The following is a 20430-nucleotide window of genomic DNA, read 5'->3' on the forward strand; positions in this document are numbered from 1 at the left end:
TCCTGCGCTTCTAAAAATTCACCAAGAGGAGCATTGGATTTGATTTCAAGAATTAATGGTTTCCTACTAAACAATAAGAGAAAATTGCTTATCAGAGAAAGAAGCCTTGATGGGTATAAAAACAGCAGGGAAGTGGCTATTGTGCAAGTGTATCTGAAAGAGACGGAATATTGGTGTTGAGGGAGTAAAATAAAGACCCTGGAGTACTGGCAAATTGTTTGTTTTAGGCAGCTTTCCAAGAGATTATTTTCATCTTAAGAGAAAAGCTGCAAAACGCGTATAGAGTTCCTGTATACTCCTCACCCAGCTTCCCCTTATGTTAGCATCTTACAGAACTGCGAAATGTTTGCCAACACTGAGAGATTAACTTCAGCTCAACATTAGTAACTCAAGTACAGAAGTGACTTGAGTTTCACCATTTTTTCCACCGATGTCCTTTCTCTGGCCCAGGATCCCCTTCCGAATCCCGCATGGTGCTTGGCGGTCATGGCTCCTTTGACTCCTCTGATGACTTCCTCGGTCTCTGATGTCTCTCATAACCTTGCCAATTGTAGGGAATACTGGTCAGTCATTTTGTAGGATGTCCTCAGAGTGCGGTTTTCTGGTGGATGCTTATGATTGGATTGAGGTTTGCATCATTCGGAACGTGCCGTAGAGTGATTGTACTTGTCTCAGTGTTGTCGTATCCGGATATGTCAACAGGTATTATTGGTCACATTAACCTATATTAACATGATCTGCCAGGACTCTGGAAGGACTTTGGCTAACCTTCCAGGGCTCTCTACTGTACTGTCATTCCCTTTGTAAATATTAAATGTTTATGGGAGATACTTTGAGACTCTGCAGATACTCTGCTTATACGCTGATGTATCTTGCCTACAATGAGTATTACTAGGGTGTTCTGATTTATTAGTTGGGATTTTTCTGCAGGGAGAAGTTACCATTTCTTCATTTGTTCTTTCATCCTTTCATTCATTTACATCTGTATGGACTCAAGGATATGTATTTTATTCTTTGGGTTATGATCAGTCTTACCTTTTCTTATGTGTAGCTCAAGTTCTCATTAGCCATGAAGAGTTGAGGTCTGTTCCTGTGCCCTTTTGACTTGCCCCATCTTTTTTGTTGTTGTTGTTAAGAATTTCCTTATTTTCTAGCACCCCAGATGTTTCAGCCCTGACATCAACCATTTCTCCAAGGACCTCTGGTTCCCCCTACTGGAAAATGGTGTTTAGAAACCAAGATCTTGCAGGTGGAGTGTTCATTGCTACTGACCTGTCACTGCTTCTGTCCTCTGTCACTGGGTAGAGTTAGGAAGTATATGTACATATGCTAACTCCTACCTACACACACACCTGTATTCATTTCTGTATCTGTGGGGAGAGGGGGAGGCATGCGCACACACACATACATAAACACACACTTATACATGAATAAAACATGAGTCCATATTGATAGTCCCAATTTCAGTCCACACGGTTGATTCTAGTCTCTATTTCCTTCTTTTTCTTTCACCTGCAGTGAGGAACCTGGTCCCCATCTACACTATGTTTGCATATTTGTTCAGCTCTATTTTTTTTTTTTTTTTTTTTTTTTTGCTTTTTTTTTTTTTAAGATTTATTTGTTATGGGGGAAGGGCAGAGGGGAAGAGAGAGAGAGAGAGGGACTGTCAGGCAGACTCCCTGCTGAGCATGGAGCCTGACATGAGGCTCAATTCCATGAACCATGAGATCATGACCTGAGCTAAAACCAAGAGTCAGACATCCAACCGACTGAACCACCTGGGTGCCCCTTGCAGAGCTTTAGTATTAACTAATGAACCAGTTTCAGAAATCCTAACCCACTTGCAAAAAATCAGATTTACAGTTGCAGTCAGTGTTTATGTGCAGTTCTTTTTGTCTTCAGCCTTCACTTCATCCGGTCAGAACCCTCACCCAGTGGGGAGCCTTTTTCCCAACCCTTCAGAGCGGTTATGCAGTTCACTTGTACTTCAGTTGTGTCATCTGTCTCGGCTTGCATTCCATCTTGGATATGTCCCACATCCTGACTGATTTTGTTTCTGTTGACATACCGTAAAGTTCACTTCATGGCATTGAGCTCACTCGAGGGCGGTTGACAAATGCATAGAATGGTATGTCCAACCCCACAGTTCAATACAGGGACATTCCATCACCCCTCAAATTCCCCTGTGCCATTCCCTTATAGACATCTGGTGCCCCTACCCAACAGCCCCTCACAACCACTGATCTCTCCCTATGGTCATGAGTTTTCCAGAGTGCCATATGAAAGGAATAATAGAATAAATAGTCTTGGGGGTCTGGCTTCTTCCATTTAGTTCATTTCTTTTGTATTGCTGCATAGTATTCCAATTGTATCAATGTGCTGTAGTTTGTTATCCACAGACTGGTGGAAAGATCTAGATTGCTGCCAGTATTTGGCAAATATGAATAAATCTGCTGTAAGACCTTCATGTTAAGGTTTTCATATGAATGTAAGTTCCCATTCCTGCATAGTTTGACATGAGTAGTGGAATCTCTGGGTGTTGTGGCTGGGAGACGCATAGCTTTATAACAGGCAGTCAAACTGGTTTTCAAAGTGTCTGTGCCATCTTACATTCCCACCAGCAATGTAGGAGAGTCCAGTGTTCTGTGACCTTACCGGCACGTTTTGAAAACAATATTCTAATGGGGGTACAGTGGCATTTCATTGCAGTTTTTACTTGCACTTCTTTGACTGATGACAATGAGCATATTTTCATATGCTCTTTGCTTTCCAGATGCCTTCTTTGGTGAAGTGTTTGTTCAAAAATTTTGCCCAGTTTTTTAAAGTGGGATATTTATTTGCTTATTGTTGAATTTTGATATTTTTAAAATAAATCCTAGATACAATTTCTTTGCCCGAAAGGTGCCTTGTAGGTGTTTTCTTGCAGTCTCTGCTTGTCTTTATTCTTTTTTGTAGTGTCTTTCTCAGAGAAAAAAGGGCTTTTTAAAAATATTAATGAAGCCTAGTTGATCAATTTTTTAAAATTGTGTTTTTGATTCATACATAAGAAATCTTTTGTCTACTCCAAGGTTACACAGATTTTCTACAGTTCTCTTGAAGAAGTTTTACAGTTTTATATTTTACATTTAGATTGAGTTATTGTGTAAGGTATATGTGGTTGTCCATTTGTTTCAGCAATAATTTATTGAGAAGACTGTCCTTTCCCCATGGAAACCACCTTTGTCAAAAATTTAGCGAACTATATTTGTGTGGTTTTTATCTCTGATTCTCTCCATTCATCTGTTGGTCCCTATATGTCTGTCCTTCTGCCAATACCACACTGCTTGGGTCTGAGCTCTTCAACTTTTCTTTTCCTAAACGTCTCTGGCTATTCTAGTTTTTCTTTCCCTTGAAATATTGGAATCAAGTTGTCAATATCTGTAAAACACTTTTGAGATTTTTAATGGAGTTGTATTGCATCTGTAGATCAAATTGGGGAAGAAATGCTTTCTTAACAATACTGAAATTTCCAGTCTGTGAATATTAGTATCTCTTCATTTATTTCCTGTCTTTGGTTTCTTTAACTAGTATTTTGTAGTTTTCAACATACAGGTCCTTTTTTAAATTTATACTTAGATTTCATTATTTTAGTGCTATTTTAATTAGTATTGTATCTTTAATTTTGAATTCTAGCTTTCATTGGTGGGTCATAGAGTTCTTAAAAGTTTTTTTCTACGATTTTACTTACTCATTTGAAAGAGAGACAGAGATAGCAAGAGAGAGAGCAGGAGTAGGGAGGAGAGGGGAAAGCAGGCTCCGCACTGAGCAGGGAGCCTGCCTGGAGACTCTTGATCCCAGATCACAACCTGAGTTGAAGGCAGATGCTTAACCGACTGTACCCTTAATAGATTTTCTATTATCCTTTTAATGTCTCTGGATTTATAGTAGTAGTCTCCTTTTCTTTCCTAATGCTGGTAATTTGTATCTTTTTTTCTTGGCCAGTATTACTAGATATTTATCTATTTTATTTTTTCTTTTGTCGATTTCTTTATTTCCATTCTTATCTCTATTATTTCTTTTCTGCTCCCTGCTTTGGTTTTTATTTTCTTTTTCTAGCTTCTAAATGTGAAAACTCTGATTATTTATTTAAGGCCTCTCTTCGAATAGAAGCCTTTGATACAGTGCATTTCCCAATAACCACTTCTTTAGCTGCCTTCCACAGTTTTCATGTTATATTTTAATTTTCATGTAGCTCAAAGTATTTTTGACCTTTCTTTGAGACTTTTTCTTTGACTCAAGGATTATTTAGGAATGTTAGGTAAATCTGGAATATTGGGGGATTTTCAAGCATCTTCCAGTTATTGGTTTCTTGTTTCATTCTGTTTTCATCCAAAAACATACTCTATATATCTTTCATTACTTAAATTTGTGGAGTTTTCCTTTGTAGCTCTGAATATGATATATATTGGTAAACGTTCCAAGTATACTTATAAGGAAAACATATTCTCCTTTGGGTGGAATGTTCTGTAACTGACAGCTGGGACAGGTTATTTGATAGTGTTTTTCAGGTCTTCTGTGTTCTGATTTTCTATATTCTTTTCCCATGAATTACTGAGAGTGAAATGTTCTGAAGTCCTCAGCTATAATTGTGGATTGGTTTATTACTTTTTTCAGTTTTAGCCTCATTTATCTTGAGGCTCTGATTTCATTGCTATGCATTTAGGATTATATATGTTCATAGTGAGGCTAACTTTGTATCATTACGTGATGTTCCTGTTCAGTCTTGATAATATTCTTTGTTCTCAAATCTACTTTGTCTGATATTAGTATACTAGTGTTTCCATCTGTAATTTAGTTAATCTCATAAGGTATATCTTTCTCCAAACTTTACTTTCAATCTGTTTGTCTTTATATTTAAAATACGTTTCTTGCACACAATACGTATACTTGACACTTGCTTTTTTTAATCCAGTTTAGCAATTTCTCTCCTTTAGTTCACGTTAGACCATTCCTTTTAATGTCATTTTTCCGTGTAGTAGAATAAAATGTATCATCTTGCCAGCTGTTTTTTAATTTCTTTTTTTTTTTTACTTAATTGAGCATTTTTTATGATTTTTTTTCTTTTTAAATTTTTTCAATTTATTTATTTTCAGAAAAACAGTATTCATTATTTTTTCAGCACACCCAGTGCTCCATGCAATCCATGCCCTCTATAATACCCACCACCTGGTACCCAACCTCCCACCCCCCCGCCACTTCAGACCCCTCAGATTGTTTTTCAGAGTCCATTGTCTCTCATGATTCACCTCCCCTTCCAATTTACCCCAACTCCCTTCTCCTCTCTAACACCCCTTGTCCTCAATGCTATTTGTTATGCTCCACAAATAAGTGAAACCATATGATAATTGACTCTCTCTGCTTGATTTATTTCACTCAGCATAATCTCTTCCAGTCCCGTCCATGTTGCTACAAAAGTTGGGTATTCATCCTTTCTGATGGAGACATAATACTCCGTAGTGTATATGGACCACATCTTCCTTATCCATTCGTCCATTGAAGGGCATCTTGGTTCTTTCCATAGTTTGGCGACCGTGGCCATTGCTGCTATAAACGTTGGGGTACAGATGGCCCTTCTTTTCACTACATCTGTATCATTGGGATAAATACCCAGTAGTGCAATTGCAGGGTCATAGGGAAGTTCTATTTTTAATTTCTTGAGGAATCTCCACACTGTTCTCCAAAGAGGCTGCACCAACTTGCATTCCCACCAACAGTGGAAGAGGGTTCCCCTTTCTCTACATCCTCTCCAACACATATTGTTTCCTGTTTTTATTTTGGCCATTCTAACTAGTGTAAGGTGATATCTCAATGTGGTTTTAATTTGAATCTCCCTGAGGGCTAATGATAATGAACATTTTTTCATGTGTCTGATAGCCATTTGTATGTCTTGATTGGAGAAGTGTCTGTTCATATCTTCTGCCCATTTTTTGATATGTTTGCCTGTTTCGTGTGTGTTGAGTATGATTTTGTTTTATCTCTTCCTTGTCCTGTTATTCATACCTTGTTATATTATTTACACTTATTATATTTATCCCCTCCTTGACTTTATTATTTATACCTTTTTGAAAAATTGAGTTGTCTTCCTTCAAATAATGTACATTACTTCACAGGTGGTGTGAAGGCTATGTAACAGTGTATCACAATTCCTCCTTTCCATCCTTTGTGCTGCAGCTTTCCTCCCTTCTCCATTTACCAATGCTATAAACACACAGCATACTGTGACTGCTGTGAACATTCAGTTGTCTTTTAGAGCAAGCAATTAAAACTTTAGAGTAATAATTTTATCTTTATCCTATTTCTGAAGCTCTTCATTTGCATGTGTGTGTGTAGATCCACATTCCCATCTAATACTATATTCTCTCTGCCTAAAGAGCTTCCTTTTACATTTATTGTCAAGTAGGTCTGCTGGCAGTGAATCCCCTCAGTGTTTAGGTTTTTCTAAGAAAGTCTGAATTTCTCCTTCATCTTTGAAAATTATTGCCAATGAGCATAGACTTCTGGGTTGAACCATTTTCTTGTTGTCATTGTTACTGTTTTTCATTGGTAGTGTTTCATTTCATTCCTTTTCGTAGTTTCCTTCTCTCAGCTGAAATTCCCACTAGACGTTTCATGTTGTCCACCATTCCCATGAGAGCCTTTAACACATCGCTTATTTTAAATGCTCTGGCACATCTGATGTCTGTATCCCATCCAACTGGTTCTGATTGCTTTTTCTCTTCTGAGTATGGTTTTTTTACCCCCTGCTTTTCTGTATGCCTTGTAATTTTTGTTGAAAGCTAGACATCTTCTGTAAGACAGCAGAAACTGTAAACAGTCTTTCTGCCTCCTAAGGGGTGTGTCCCTCCTGCTGGGCCTTTATGTGGGCATTAGAGTGTCTCTAGTTAGGAATCCGACCCTGTGTGAAAGATCCATTGTAGCTATGGCAACTCTGAGAGCACCAGAGGCTTCAGATTGCTACAGAGATAATTTGTCTTTGGGGTGGTGAGTGGATTATGAGAGCAATGCCTGTTTCAGTCCCAGTTTTAGGTCTTCCTTGTGTACTATGTCTCAGTGAGAGTCACTGTACACATTTCTGTTCTTCTCCTGTCCCTCGCCCAGCAGTTTTCGGCTGTTACCTGTCACTTAAAGGTCTTAGCTTGGTATTTAAGGGTGAGGAGGAGGACAGGATGCCACCTGTGTTGTGATTCAGGCTGTCTTCCACATGTACCAGGTTCTTGGGTTTCTGGGCCGTGGCCCTTGTGCTTCCCGACCACTGCCTCAGCCGCTGCGGTAACTCAGCTGGTAATCTTTTCCCTCTTCAAGGAGTAGAACTATGTTTTTTCTCCTATTCCTCACCTTTCGCCACTGCATATGTTTTCACCACTGTCCTGAGGGTAGCGATGCTTGTGCCCTTCCCTTCACAGGGTAGCGTTTCTTCCTAGTGGGAAGGGAGAAAGTGGATCCAGGTGGAATATCTTGTCGTTTCTCTATGGCCGCCGCTCCTGTCCTCCATATCTGGATCACAATGGATACTGAGTGCTCTCTTGTGTGAGCACTTGAGTGGGGTTCACAGGATAGAGCCTGCAGGAGAACATGGTTTCAGAGGATTCACACAATCCTGCCAGACCGTAGTTGGCTCTAACCTGCATGTCAGCTGTTTAGCTGAACTCTTCCAGCCAGTGTCCCATTGCCTCCACCCCAGGTGATGCAGACTTGGTGTCTCCTCTCTTCCTGCAGACACTGTCTCCACTTGGAGTTTGGACTCTTTGACTAGGATCTCAGCTTTACGAGGCATATTGAAAAAGTTGGAAATATAAAATTAGGCCTGTTCTTTTTTAAAATAGAGTAATAGTTCTTAAGGTAAAGCAAGTTTCATCCTAGTTAGATTTTGTAGCAGGGTTGACCTCTGATGAAATCAGCCTCCCTCTCCAGTCACCCGTTCTCCTAATCATCTGGTATTTTCTGATTTTCTTCAACTTTCCCCTTTAAGAGGAGAAAAAAAAAAAGTACCTAAAAATGTCTGATTTGGCACTATTGTGGCAAACTCAAAACAAATGGGTAATTACTCTTCAGTTTTAGAATTTCAAACATCAGATAGGATTGCAGAAAGGTATCTGTGAGGCAGGAGGCACAGCAATTACCCAGAAACCACCCATTCCATCTCTAGCATGGGCACCTGGTGGGGATTCAGCAAATCAGTGTTATTTTATAGCAAAACAGCAGAACCCCTACGGCAAAAAGCAAATGAAAATCATATTTTAAAGTAGCCTACATGCATATGTTTTTGTTCTTGAATGTTTTAATTCTAAAAGTAACATGTACTTGAGATAAACAACTTAAAAATTCTAACCCATTCCGTCTTTTTGAAATAATCACCCTCAGATGTTTTGGTGTCCATCCCTTAAGACATTTCTCTGAGAACTTATCTTTGTCATATACAAGGAGTAGTAAAATAAATCAAGATGCAGATCATTTGCTATATGCAGGAAATAAACCTCTTTAAAATACATGTGTAAAAGCAGATGTTAAGAAGTATGTAAATGAAGAATGTTTCAGAGCTAAGTTGAACACAATGTGATGTCTTTATTATGGCTCATGACAAAAAATTAGGGTGGACGTTTTGCATTCATCTTTCTCCTATTTTTTTTTTTGAAGTTTATTAGCTTTCTAAGGGAAAGCACATTTAATTTTGTAAGATTTTTGAGAAGTTAGAGTTTTAAATCCAGTTCCACATGAGCTTATGAGAATTTTAAAACCATTTGAAACAGGACCTTCTTGAATATTCTTTGTTAAACACAGTCCCACATGAGGATATGAAGCTGATATGAATGACTTTTAGTTAACGTTCCTCTTCGTGTGAGGAGTTGAATTATCATAATGAAAAAATGATGGGAAAATTTAGCACCTCTCTTAGTAAAAAAGAAAATAAAAAGTAGATGTCTTAAATATTAAAGAATATTACTATCCAGAGGACAATAGAAACATATCTAAAATACTATTCACATATTAATGCAAATATTTAATATAATTATTAAATAAAATTATTTCACTTACTAATACAAATGGCCTCAGGTTTTTGTGTTTGTTTTTATTTTAATTTGTCCAATAAAAGGGAAATACAAAGTAGTAAGAGAGAAAGAGCTCAGGAAGAATTGTGTTGAACTCTCAGTTTTTTGGGGTTTTTTTTTTTTTTTTTTAAGATTTTATTTATTTATTTGAGAAAGAAACAGTGAGAAAGAACATGAGCGAGGAGAAGGTCAGAGAGAGAAGCAGACTCCCCGTGGAGCTGGGAGCCCAATGCGGGACTCGATCCCGGAACTCCAGGATCATGACCTGAGCCGAAGGCAGTCGTCCAACCAACTGAGCCACCCAGGCGTCCCAAACTCACAGTTTTTTAAATATCTTTCAGTCTTCTTTAATAGTTAAGGCCTTTATTTCTGATTTTCTTGATATAACTGCCCTTGCCTGTCTACTCTTCCGGAGGTCCATTTCACGTTCTGCATCCCTAACAAGTGTCCTGGCCATTCCACTCTCTGTCAGCACCTCCCCTCTCTGATTCCTGGACTGACTGACCTATTCTTCCCCTCACCACTCTCCTCACCTAACCTGTTGGCTTTTTGTGTGTAGAGCCCTCATTTGTTCTATTCCTCACAGCATTGCTAAGCTTATAATAATGATAATAACAACAATAAAAGGTTGCACTTGTCCACATGCAAAACATTCTATAACATAGTCCCTTGGTTGTTTTTATTAGATGAAAAGCCAAGATTTGGTTTCGAGCGGTCTGGGTATGACCTTGAAGAATCAGATGGCCCAGATGAGGATGATAATGAAAACGAAGATGACGATGAAGACAGTCAGGCCGAATCTGTCTTGTCAGCAGCTCCCTCTGTTACGGCCAGCCCGCAGCACCTTCCATCTAGAAGTAGCCTCCAGGACTCTGGGAGTGTGGAGGAGGACATCAGGATTGCTGACTGCTTCTCTGGGGTGCACACTGACCCGATGGACGTTCTGCCCAGAGCCTTGCCCACCAAGATGACTGTGCTAAGCACAGTGCAGTCAGACCATAGCAGGAATACAGAGTCCCCGGCAAAGACCAGGCAGCATGGTACAAAAGACGGAGAAGAACCAACGACTCCTGTAGACTCTTCTCAGTCACCCGACACTGCGCCCAGATCCCCATGTCACCAGATGTCTGTAGACTACCCAGATTCAGAAGTAATTCTGGGAGGTTCTGTGGCTGGAAAGGCTATCACTTTAACACAGGTAAATACTTTGTTGTTGGTTTCCTTTCGTTTAACCTGTTAAATAGGGGGATCCTAATGGCTTGAGAAAATAATGGACTTAAATTATTTACTTCCGGCTAAATCACTTTGTTTAGCCTTAACTTTTTGTTTTATTTAAGGGTAAAGGAAATTTGTGTCTTTTGGTTTCTTGCTAGGTATTTTAATCAGAGTTCACATATTGTCATCATAAATCTGTAAAAGGACCAAATGGATCTTGAAAATCAATTCATTGAAAAAATATATATGTGCCCTTAGGAACATGAACCTTGGGACCTCGTTGTCCCCGTGCTTACCCTGAGTTCTTTTTCCACTGGCATTGATGTGATGTATTTCACTAAATTATCCATTTTGTACTTTTCCCCCATTGGCAAGACAGCTACCAGATTTTGTGGCAAAGTTGGTGTGACCCAAATAATGTACCAAGAAGTTCACTTTGCTTGAATGTTCGAAGTGCCATGGCACTTTAGAGAGCTTCCTGCCAGAAAACCAGCTCAAGGCCGGACACAGGCCTACAGAAACACAACCTACATGTGCTGTGAACAAGTCTCTGCTTTTACCCCGGGCGTGGCTCATGAGGAATATTTAAGTCTGTGACGAGTATAGTCATCTCCCTGACACTTGTCTTGCCTCAAGTATGGATTGACGATGACCATAGGATGTATTTTTAAACGGGGCAGATTCTGGTTTGGGAGGTAACCCTGGAGAAAAATACAGACTCTGCAAGCTTGGCTTTCTAGAGACTATTCCTAAATTAATATAGTTTAACTTTATTGCACTAATACTTAAGTCCTATTTGATACTTAAGTTAGCATATGCGTTATTGTAACTCTGTAATGTAGATATTATCAAGAAAAAGCTAATATTTAGGTGATAGTCTCGTTCGGGAGGGAGATTGGCAAGATTTGTTCCTTTTCGACTTCCAGATTTGGCCACCTGTGCTCTCGTCTTCTCTAGCCTAAAATGACTGACACACCTCGCAGTACCTAGAAATCTGGTTTTCAGTAGACAATTCGTAAGTTTATGAATGAAGGAACGAAGGAATAAATAAACTGCAGATTTTTTTTTTGAAATTAATGACAATCGTTTATTTAAAAAATGAGTAATCTTCCAGTTGATTTTCCCTTAGAGTTGACATTCATAGCCAGCTAGTGTCACAATTTCTCACTAACTCCTAATCTCTAAAATAGGGTAGAGCTGGTAGTGCCGTCAATAACAACCACCACAACAGAAGTAGAACAACAGTAGTGTAATTACGGCTATGCCGCAAGGTTAACTTTCCTATAAATGAAACGATACCCAGGAAATTTGATTGAAAACTGCAAAGTAATATACAAAATGTGTTGCTGTTATTGGTACTCAAGATTAAAGATGTAATAGATTTTTTTTAGTTGGCAGTTTATTTTTTTTTTAAATGTAAACATCCTTTTCAGCAAGCTTGTAATTTTTATACAAATATACATGCTTCCGCCTGGTTAGGAAGAATAGATTTGATGCCCGCAGTTTAGCTCCGTGACCGAGAAAGCCATGCTGTAAAAGGGTTTTGTGTCCTGCCTTTCAGAGCGCAGCATCTGTAAGACTTCCTCCTCCTGCGGCGGAGCGCTGCCCTCAGACAGCAGCGGGGGTTCCTTTGGGGGCCTCGCCTCAGCCTGACGCTCCAGAACAGAAGCAGCAAGTGACCCTCCAGCCCCCGGCAGGCCTGCCCTCCCCCCAGACTCATCTGTTCAGCCACCTTCCTTTGCATTCTCAGCAGCAGTCCAGGACACCCTATAATATGGTTCCAGTCGGGGGGATCCACGTGGTACCTGCCGGCCTCACGTACTCCACGTTTGTGCCCATCCAAGCTGGGCCAATGCAGCTGACGATCCCAGCCGTCAATGTCATTCACAGGACTGTGGGCGCTCCCGGGGACTCGGCCACGGAGGCTTCGGGCACCACCCACGCCCCGGGAGTGGCTGAATTAAGCGGCGTCGTGCCATGTATCCCCATTGGCCAAATCCGAGTGCCGGGCCTGCCGAACCTCAGCACCCCGGGCCTGCAGCCGCTGCCGTCCCTGAGCATGGAGACCGTCAACATCTTGGGCCTCACCAACACGAACGTGGCCCCTCAAGTGCACCCGCCGGGGCTCGCCCTCAACGCCGTGGGGCTGCAGGTTCTGACCGCAAACCCTTCCTCGCAAAGCAGCCCCAGCCCCCAAGCGCACATTCCAGGCCTCCAGATCTTGAACATCGCGCTGCCTACCTTAATCCCCTCGGTGGGGCAAGTGGCCGCCGTGGACATGCCGGGCGCCCCCGAAATGGCGCCCACCCACAGCAGAGCACGGGAGGCGCCGCCCAAGCCCGCCCCGGCAGCCGGCGCCCATCAGGGCGGCGGGACCACGTCTCCTCAGGGGTCTCCTCAGGTCCAGCGGGCAAATGCAAAAAAAGTTCCAGACCCCTCTGCCCCCACAAGAGACCCGGCCAGGCCCGATGGCTCGGGTAAAGCAGACACAGGGAAGGCCGCCTCTGTGAATCATGTGAAGCCCCAGCCTGAGCTCGCGCGGGTGCAGGGCAAAGTGGCCTGTGCCGCCGAGCCTCCTCCACAGGTGCGTCCTGAAGCCTTCCCGGAGCCCCCCCGGCCCACCCTCTCTCCGGACAGAGCGGCGCCCAGGCCCGCAGCACCGCCCCGGAGGCAGGCCGCTGCCCAGTTCAGCGACGTGAGTAGTGACGACGATGAGGACAGGCTTGTGATAGCGACCTAGGGGCTCTTTATTGGGGGTGGGGGAGGGCGGGTTGGTTTGGTTTGGTTTTTTGGTGTTTTTTTTGTTTTTTTTTTTTTTATAACACTTAAAGGTTTCTTTGAAAACCCTCCTTTCCTTAAAGCACATTTTTCTGACATAAACTCATGACTAATCTTTGTGCAATCATGAACTTTTGACCAATAATTGTTTTGTGTCCGCTCCAGCCATTTTTGTACATGTTGTATAGACACTTGTGCCTTTTAGGAGTTTATGTTTAGAAGCTGTACAGATTGTTGAATATCTATATACATAAAATATATATTATATATGTATATGAAAACCAGGTAGTTATTTGTGTTTAGAAAAAAGAAAAAAACCTGTCAAATAAATCAAATGATTAAATTATATGTTGCATTGTTAAATATAAATTTTTATGGCTGTGGGGCAGAGTTTCTGTGTATAAATTAGTATGTAAACTCCATATTTATTGTATTCATATTAGTCTTTGAAAATGGGTCTGTCCTTCTTGTGTAAGACAGTAACTTTACACTTCAGACAGATTTTCTGTGTCATGAAATGTTTCAGTAAAATATTGTTTACTGACTTTACCATTGCTTAAGTTGTGCCTTCTTTATATACCCATGGTCAGTAATCTGTATTCAGAAAAGAGCCATCAATCACATTCTTTCCACACTCACACCCACCCTTATTTTGGAAAAACGTGTGAAACCTGGGGAAGCCCATGTGACTGAGAGGCTTACGTTACTTATTTTTGAGAACTCGTTTTATAGATATTAACTTCCAAAAGATTCGGTACTCATGAACACCTGCAAATAAGTACAGCATACAGCCTTGAATGGGCAAAGTTCCTAAATGCGGTTGTGACAATTTCTGGTAAACAAAAAATAACTTAAAAACAATTGGATGGGAGTGCCTGGGTGGCTCAGTGGGTTAAGCCTCTGCCTTTGGCTCAGGTCATGATCTCAGGGTCCTGGGATCAAGCCCCGCATCAGGCTCTCTGCTCAGCAGGGAACCTGCTTCCCCCTCTCTCTCTGCCTGCTGCTCTGCCTACTTGTGAACGCTCTCTCTCTCAAATAAATAAATAAAATCTTAAAAAACCAACAACAACAATTGGATGAGGCCCGTGAACCCAGTCTCTCGGGCTCCACCGCCAGGTCTGTTCATTACCCACTGGCTCTTTCCCTCATAGGAAGTCCTACTGATGAGGCTCAGAGAACTCTCTGGCCAAACGCACAATGCAGAGGGTCCAAGATTGACAGAGCCAAACTCAGACTTATAAATTACTCACATGACTCTCTTTAGAAATGATTATTTCCTGCCCTGTAAGGCTTAACCACCCTTCCTCGTTCAGAAAACATTCACAGTTCCCATTGCAGTGATTTGCATTATTACTTAAGCATTACACATGCTAGACTGTGAGAAAGTGTTTTAATATTGAAATTGAATATGTAGCATATCATTAAGGCAATGTATTCAGATTTTTTAAAGCACTCCTTCATGGGGATACCAAGGGTGTGAGCTGGAGAGACAACAGACTACTGGGGGAAGTACTGGAGACCTGCTGTTGGCCAGTCCCTGCTTTCTGTGACTTTGGGAAAAGCACCTGCCATCTTAGCCCTGCATGTCCTGAGCCTAAATTATGATCTCTAGAATGCAGTCTAGCCCCAGCAGGCTTAGATGGGTCTGTGATGCTTTTGATGCGTGTTTGAATTTTTATTTACACTTACTGACAGATTAACAATTACCAAAAATACAAAAAAAAAAAAAAAAAAAAGTTTTCCAAGATAGATTGGAAAAGAATTCTAGAAACTTATTTATAAGAATTGCATTGCTCTGTCAATATAGTTGTTGAAAATGAGGTCCATTATCTGTCAGATTTCTCAAAATTCATGTTTTAACTTTATGTCATGCTTTCTATTATACTTTCTATTGCACTTTGCCTAACATTTTAAAGCAGTATAGCAAATATTTTCATTCTAGAATCATATTTTAGTATGTACAACTTCTCTAAACTCAAAAATTTTAACGCTCAGAATTTGGTAATTGGTTTGTTGGTGGTGGTGTTGTTGTTTTTTTAGTTTGTATGGATAGAATTTTCTTAATTTGAAAATTTTTCTACATTTAACCAAATACCAAATGTTCTGATGTATTTGGATGCTCCCTTGAGAATTTCATAATGCTGTATTACATCTTAAGGTTCTTTTGTAGTCTTAACTTTTCAAGATTCATTAAATTATACACATACCTTTAAAATTAGTGACTTTAATACTTCAAGATGACATTCAAATAGTTTGCTAACGTTTGAAATATGCAGCTAAGTGAGAAACCCAAGTCTGGGCCATTATATTTTGAAATAGTCACATAAACAAAACATTAGGGAATAATTCTGAACACTTTCTGCAAAGTCATTTTTTCCCACAGAGCACTGTTGTTCTTTTATTTTTTCAGTGTTCCAAGATTTATTGTTTGTATACCACACGAGCACTGTTATTCTTAAATGTAAGTGACTTTCAAATAATGCAGTCCAGAGAGCTGGTGAGCCTACATCTGACTTTTATTCTCTTGTACTGAAAGACCCAGGTCACTAGAAAACTAGAGCACAATGACCGTAGCAAACCCCTGTGATAAGTTCTTAGCCAAACAGGTGAAAAGCATAATGTGATAAAATTTCAATATCTCCTTGTAGGAACCCACTGCAATGTCACTCTCAGAAGTGTTGAAAATAACTAAGGAACCAAAAGTCTGGTTGGTACCTGACTGGCTAAGTCAGTAGGGTATGCAACTCAATCTCAGTGTCTCAAGTTAAAGCCCCATATTGGGTGTAGAGATTACTTTTTAAAAAATTAATAAAGCTTATCTAATAAAACTTATGAAGAAAAAAAAGGTCATCTTTCTAGTTCTTAAAGGTTGGTAAATCTGTTTTATGAAAATGTGTGGCGTTAACCTAAGTTAGTGGCATTCAAGTAACCTCTTTTCATTCCCCAAACTTTAGGCTACAATGGTACTTAATTTTTTCAGAGTGATAATTAACTGATAATATTTCACAAAGAGATTTTGTCTCTCTCTCTCTTTTTTTTTTTTTCATAATACAGCCATGACTTTCATTTCGTGGGAGCAGTATAAATAACACTCATATTAGTTAATCTCTTATCTGAATTTTAAATGATAGGGCTTAACAAGGCTTATGGAGCAGTTCATTATTTTTGTTGGAAGACTGTCAAGGTATTTCTTGATGCATATATCAAAATATAACATCAGTGCTCTTCTTTACTTTTAAGCTTATGTTTTGAGATCAAGTGTAAGCAACACCAAAAGATGACTTATCACAAAAGGTGATATTAAATCTAAGACAAGAATCTTCTTCCAAACTGTTTTCCCATGACTTTAACTATTTAATATTCAGTGAAGATATATATGGTATTATATATAATACAATAGTTTATATATAGTATTTTGTAGTATTTATATTTATAGTATTTTAATGACCCTGACTCTCTGCCATCATATTTTTTAAAAAGAGAACAAATTTAAAGCAAAAAATGGTAAAATACTTTTCTCCACACGTTTTAGAATCTTAAAGTCATGAGGCTCTTACCTATATCGGGGTCATCTAGAACCTTGCATATATAAGGTTCTGTGGAAGGAACCACAGACATCAGAGTTAAAGCAGAGATAGAACCTACTGGAGGATGTTCCCTGTCCCCTGAACCAGGCTCAGGCCTGAAGCAGACTCAGGCACCCCAAATCCAACATTTATTTTAAGTACCAACCAACTCCAATACAAGGCAAGGTACAAAAGAAATTAGAAGGCACACTTTCTACCCCAAAGGAGCATGCCTGCCTAAGACTTAGGCCATATAAACTAGAGAACAATACTAGACCACACACGTCTTAGGAACCACAGACTTGAAACATTTTGGAGGTAGGAAGTTATTATCCTAAGTAGTTAAAGAACGATTTGCGTATGTTGAGGACTGCTGTATTTTGAAGGAGGAGTGGGATTTGGGACTTTCGAATAGAGATAATGCTAAGCAATAGAACAGAAATAGCTGAGATGACTATGTTACTTAAAAACTATGCCTGGGTGGGGGATGCCTCGGTGTCTTAGTCCACTGAGCATCAGATTCTTGGTTTCAGCTCAGGTCATGATCTCAAGGTCATGAGATGGAGCCCCACATCAGGCTCCAGACGTAGGGTGAAGTTGGCTAAAGTTTCTCCCTCTCCTGCCCGTACATGCACTCGAACTCTCTCTCTCATAAATAAATAAAATCTTTTAAAAAAATAATGTGCCTGGGAAGCCATCTAAGTGGAAGAGAAGATTCACAAGGGCTTTCAACAAATATTTATTTAGTACCAACAATATAGAGATCACTTGGGAGTTCCAAATTTAATGCAATTAGGTGTCTACCCTCTCGGTGCTTAAGTTCTGGTAGAAGAGTAAGTGTAAGACACAGTATCTCAAGAGGCATAAGAGCGGAACAGTAGTTCCCCTTTATTGGTGGTTTCGCTTTCTGTGGTTATAGTTGCCTGCGGTCAACCTTGGTGAGGGCAGGTGTCTCCCCGGCCCCTCCTCAGCAGGCAAGTAGTAGCCTAACACTTCGCCACAGTGCCCGTGTCACTCATCCCACATCATCTCAACACACATCGTCACGGGAAGGGTGAATATGCCACAGTAAGTTATTTTAAGAGAAAAGAGACCACATTCAAGTAACTTGTACTATAGTACATTATAATTGTTCTAAGTTAAGTGTTACTGTTGGGGCGCCTGAGTGACTCAGTCAGGTAAGCATCTGTCTTTGGCTCAGAACAGGATCCCCGGGTCCTGGGATCAAGCCCCGCATTGTGCTCCCTGCTCAGAAGAGAGTCAGCTTCTCCCTCTCCTGCTGCTGCTCCCCCTCCCCTTGCTTGTGCCCTCTTTTTCCTCTCTCTCAGACAAAATCTTTTTTAAAAAGTTACTGTTGATCTTTTATGGTGCCTCATTTATACATTAAATTTTATCATAGATATCTATGTATTGGAAAAAAACAGCAAATAGATGGTTTGGTACTGTCTGTGGTTTCGCACATCCACTGTTTTGGGGGAGGGTCTTGGAACATATCCCCACAGATAAGGAGGCTACTGGACAACCAGGAACAGTAGTGCAACTAAGGGGGAGCTGCTGGTGAAATTGATCAGGGAATGCTTTATGAAGCACGTGACATTTAAGCTTGGCCTTGAAGGGACTTCACTGAGCAGAAGCAGTAGAAGGGAAGGACATTATGGACAGAGGACGTGGAGGGCAACCAGTATTTATCCCTGCTATGTGTTGTTGGTAATCTCAGACCTAGGCGGGGGTTATCCTCCCACTTTATAGACAAGCAGGCTGCCTCTTTCATTGTTTTGAATCTTCATCATGCTGCGGCAGGAACCAGTATTTGGATGTAGGATTGCATGACAACAGCGTTGCACAGAAGCAAAGGTGCAGGAATCAGGAAGAAGGATCAAGACGAAGGGAGCAGACAATGTTTTAGTGGTTTAGCAAGCACCTGACATAGCCATGGTGATACTGTGGGAACAGGGACAGAATTGAAGGTGATTAAAAGTGTGTGGGCTGGGGTGCCTGGGAGGCTCCGTGCGTGGGTTAAGCATCTGCCTTCGGCTCAGGTCATGATCCCAGGGTCCTGGGATCGAGCCCAGCATCAGGCTCCCTGCTCAGCGGGGAGTCTGCTTCTCTCTCTCCCTCTGCTGCTCCCCCTGCTTATGCTCTCTCTCTCTGTGTCAAATAAATAAATAAAAACCTTAAAAAAAAAAAAGAAAGTGTGTGGGCTCCTCATGTGACGGGGCACTCACGGGCTCAGAGTCATTCATGCGGGGAAAGAAGTGCCATTTCTTTAATGGGAGAATAATTTAGGGGAGGAGCGGGCAATAACAGGCCAGAGAAGTGAGGAGGAAAAGGAAATAATACAGGGAGCATGGAAAGCAGACACACTTGATCCATTACCAAGCTGGCCACAGTATTTCTTCTTAATTGGTGGACTCAATAAAATTACAGGAGACATTTATTGACCATGCAAACAGATGAAGATCAATGTGCAAGAAGATTGGGGCCAGCTGGAAAGATGGGCTGGATCTAAGACACAACAGGGAAAATTAAACTATACTAAAAATGTAGCAGTTTCATTTATACAAAGTTCAATATGTGCCATTCTTATCCACCTCCCCCAAAAAAGCGTTGTCTTGGGGATATTAGAAATACATTAGTTAGACCCGCCTGCAAAAATCACCATGCTCTGTTCTCTCATGGACCGAATGCCACCGGAGTATTCTGTGACTTCTGGACCCCAGGCCTGAGCAATATAGAAACAAATGAGCACATTTTGGAGGCCATCAGGCTCTGGAAGGCCAAGCCTTGGGTAGGGCCTTGGTGAGAGGACCGCAGGCAGGAGCACCAGGACAGTTCATCATGATGGGGAAGAAAGCACTGCAGGAGAGTCACAGCAGCAGAAATAATACAGAGGGATCACAATGAATAATAATAATAATAAAGAAAATAACCATAAAGTTATCTTTCCAGTAGGGAAGAGAGAGTTTGGGGATTATGAAAAAAAGAGCAGACCATTGTGATGGAAATGCCACGTCTCCATTAACTTTTGTGTAAAACCAGGATTAGCCTCACAGCCAGCAGCCAGTGGGAATTCATGGCTCTCAAACTAAAACTCACATTTGCATAATAACCAGACATAGAAGAATATATCTTCAGGGAAGACTGCAATATTAAAAATTCTACTGTTTCACCAATCCTTTAAGATCTATCCACAACCAGCCTGGGGAGAGCCTGCCAAACCATTCTCCCCTCCACTTTGTTCTGAAGCGAGTTCTACAAGAACACCACTTCCGAGCGCTTGGGTGCTGGGGACAGTGTCTGCTCTGGGAATGTGCCGTTGAGCTGAGAAGAGCCCCAGAAACTAGAACCAGTGGCCCCAACCACGTTCTCACAGCAGGGAGAAGGACCAGGCAGGTGTATCTCTCAGAGTCACGAATCACTTTTTGCCCATTTTGTAGTTGGGCTGTTTTTTAAATAAAAAGTCCTTGTGAGGGACGCCTGGGTGGCTCAGTTGGTTAAGCAGCTGCCTTCGGCTCAGGTCATGATCCCAGGGTCCTGGGATCGAGTCCCACATCGGGCTCCTTGCTCGGCAGGGAGCCTGCTTCTCCCTCTGCCTCTGCCTGCCTCTCTGTCTGCCTGTGCTCGCTCGCGCTCTCTCCCTCTGTCTCTGAAAAATAAATAAAATCTTTAAAAAAAAAAAAAAAAAAAAAGTCCTTGTGATCTAGGACAAGAGTGTTCTCATCCCTGTGCTTCTTCCTCTGAGAAGTTAGGGCTGTCTCGTTCCAATAATGCCTGAGGTTACGTTG

The 20430-nt window shown here is 41.0% G+C and overlaps 1 protein-coding gene across 4 annotated transcripts in view; it reads left to right on the plus strand.

Moving 5' to 3' along the window:
- The window catches only part of HIVEP1 (HIVEP zinc finger 1), a 146637-nt gene extending 133009 nt beyond the window's left edge, over positions 1-13628 (plus strand). For all 4 annotated transcript variants that reach the window (XM_032341112.1, XM_032341115.1, XM_032341113.1 and 1 more), the window contains 2 exons: positions 9773-10284; positions 11863-13628. In XM_032341112.1, coding sequence (XP_032197003.1) covers positions 9773-10284; positions 11863-13041 — 1691 coding nt within the window. In that variant the 3' untranslated portion in view covers positions 13042-13628. The remainder of the gene's footprint in view (positions 1-9772; positions 10285-11862) is intronic.
- Positions 13629-20430: the final 6802 nt, after the last annotated feature.

Source organism: Mustela erminea, chromosome 4 (genome assembly GCF_009829155.1).
Source record: "Mustela erminea isolate mMusErm1 chromosome 4, mMusErm1.Pri, whole genome shotgun sequence".
NCBI classification, from domain to species: Eukaryota; Metazoa; Chordata; class Mammalia; order Carnivora; family Mustelidae; genus Mustela; species Mustela erminea.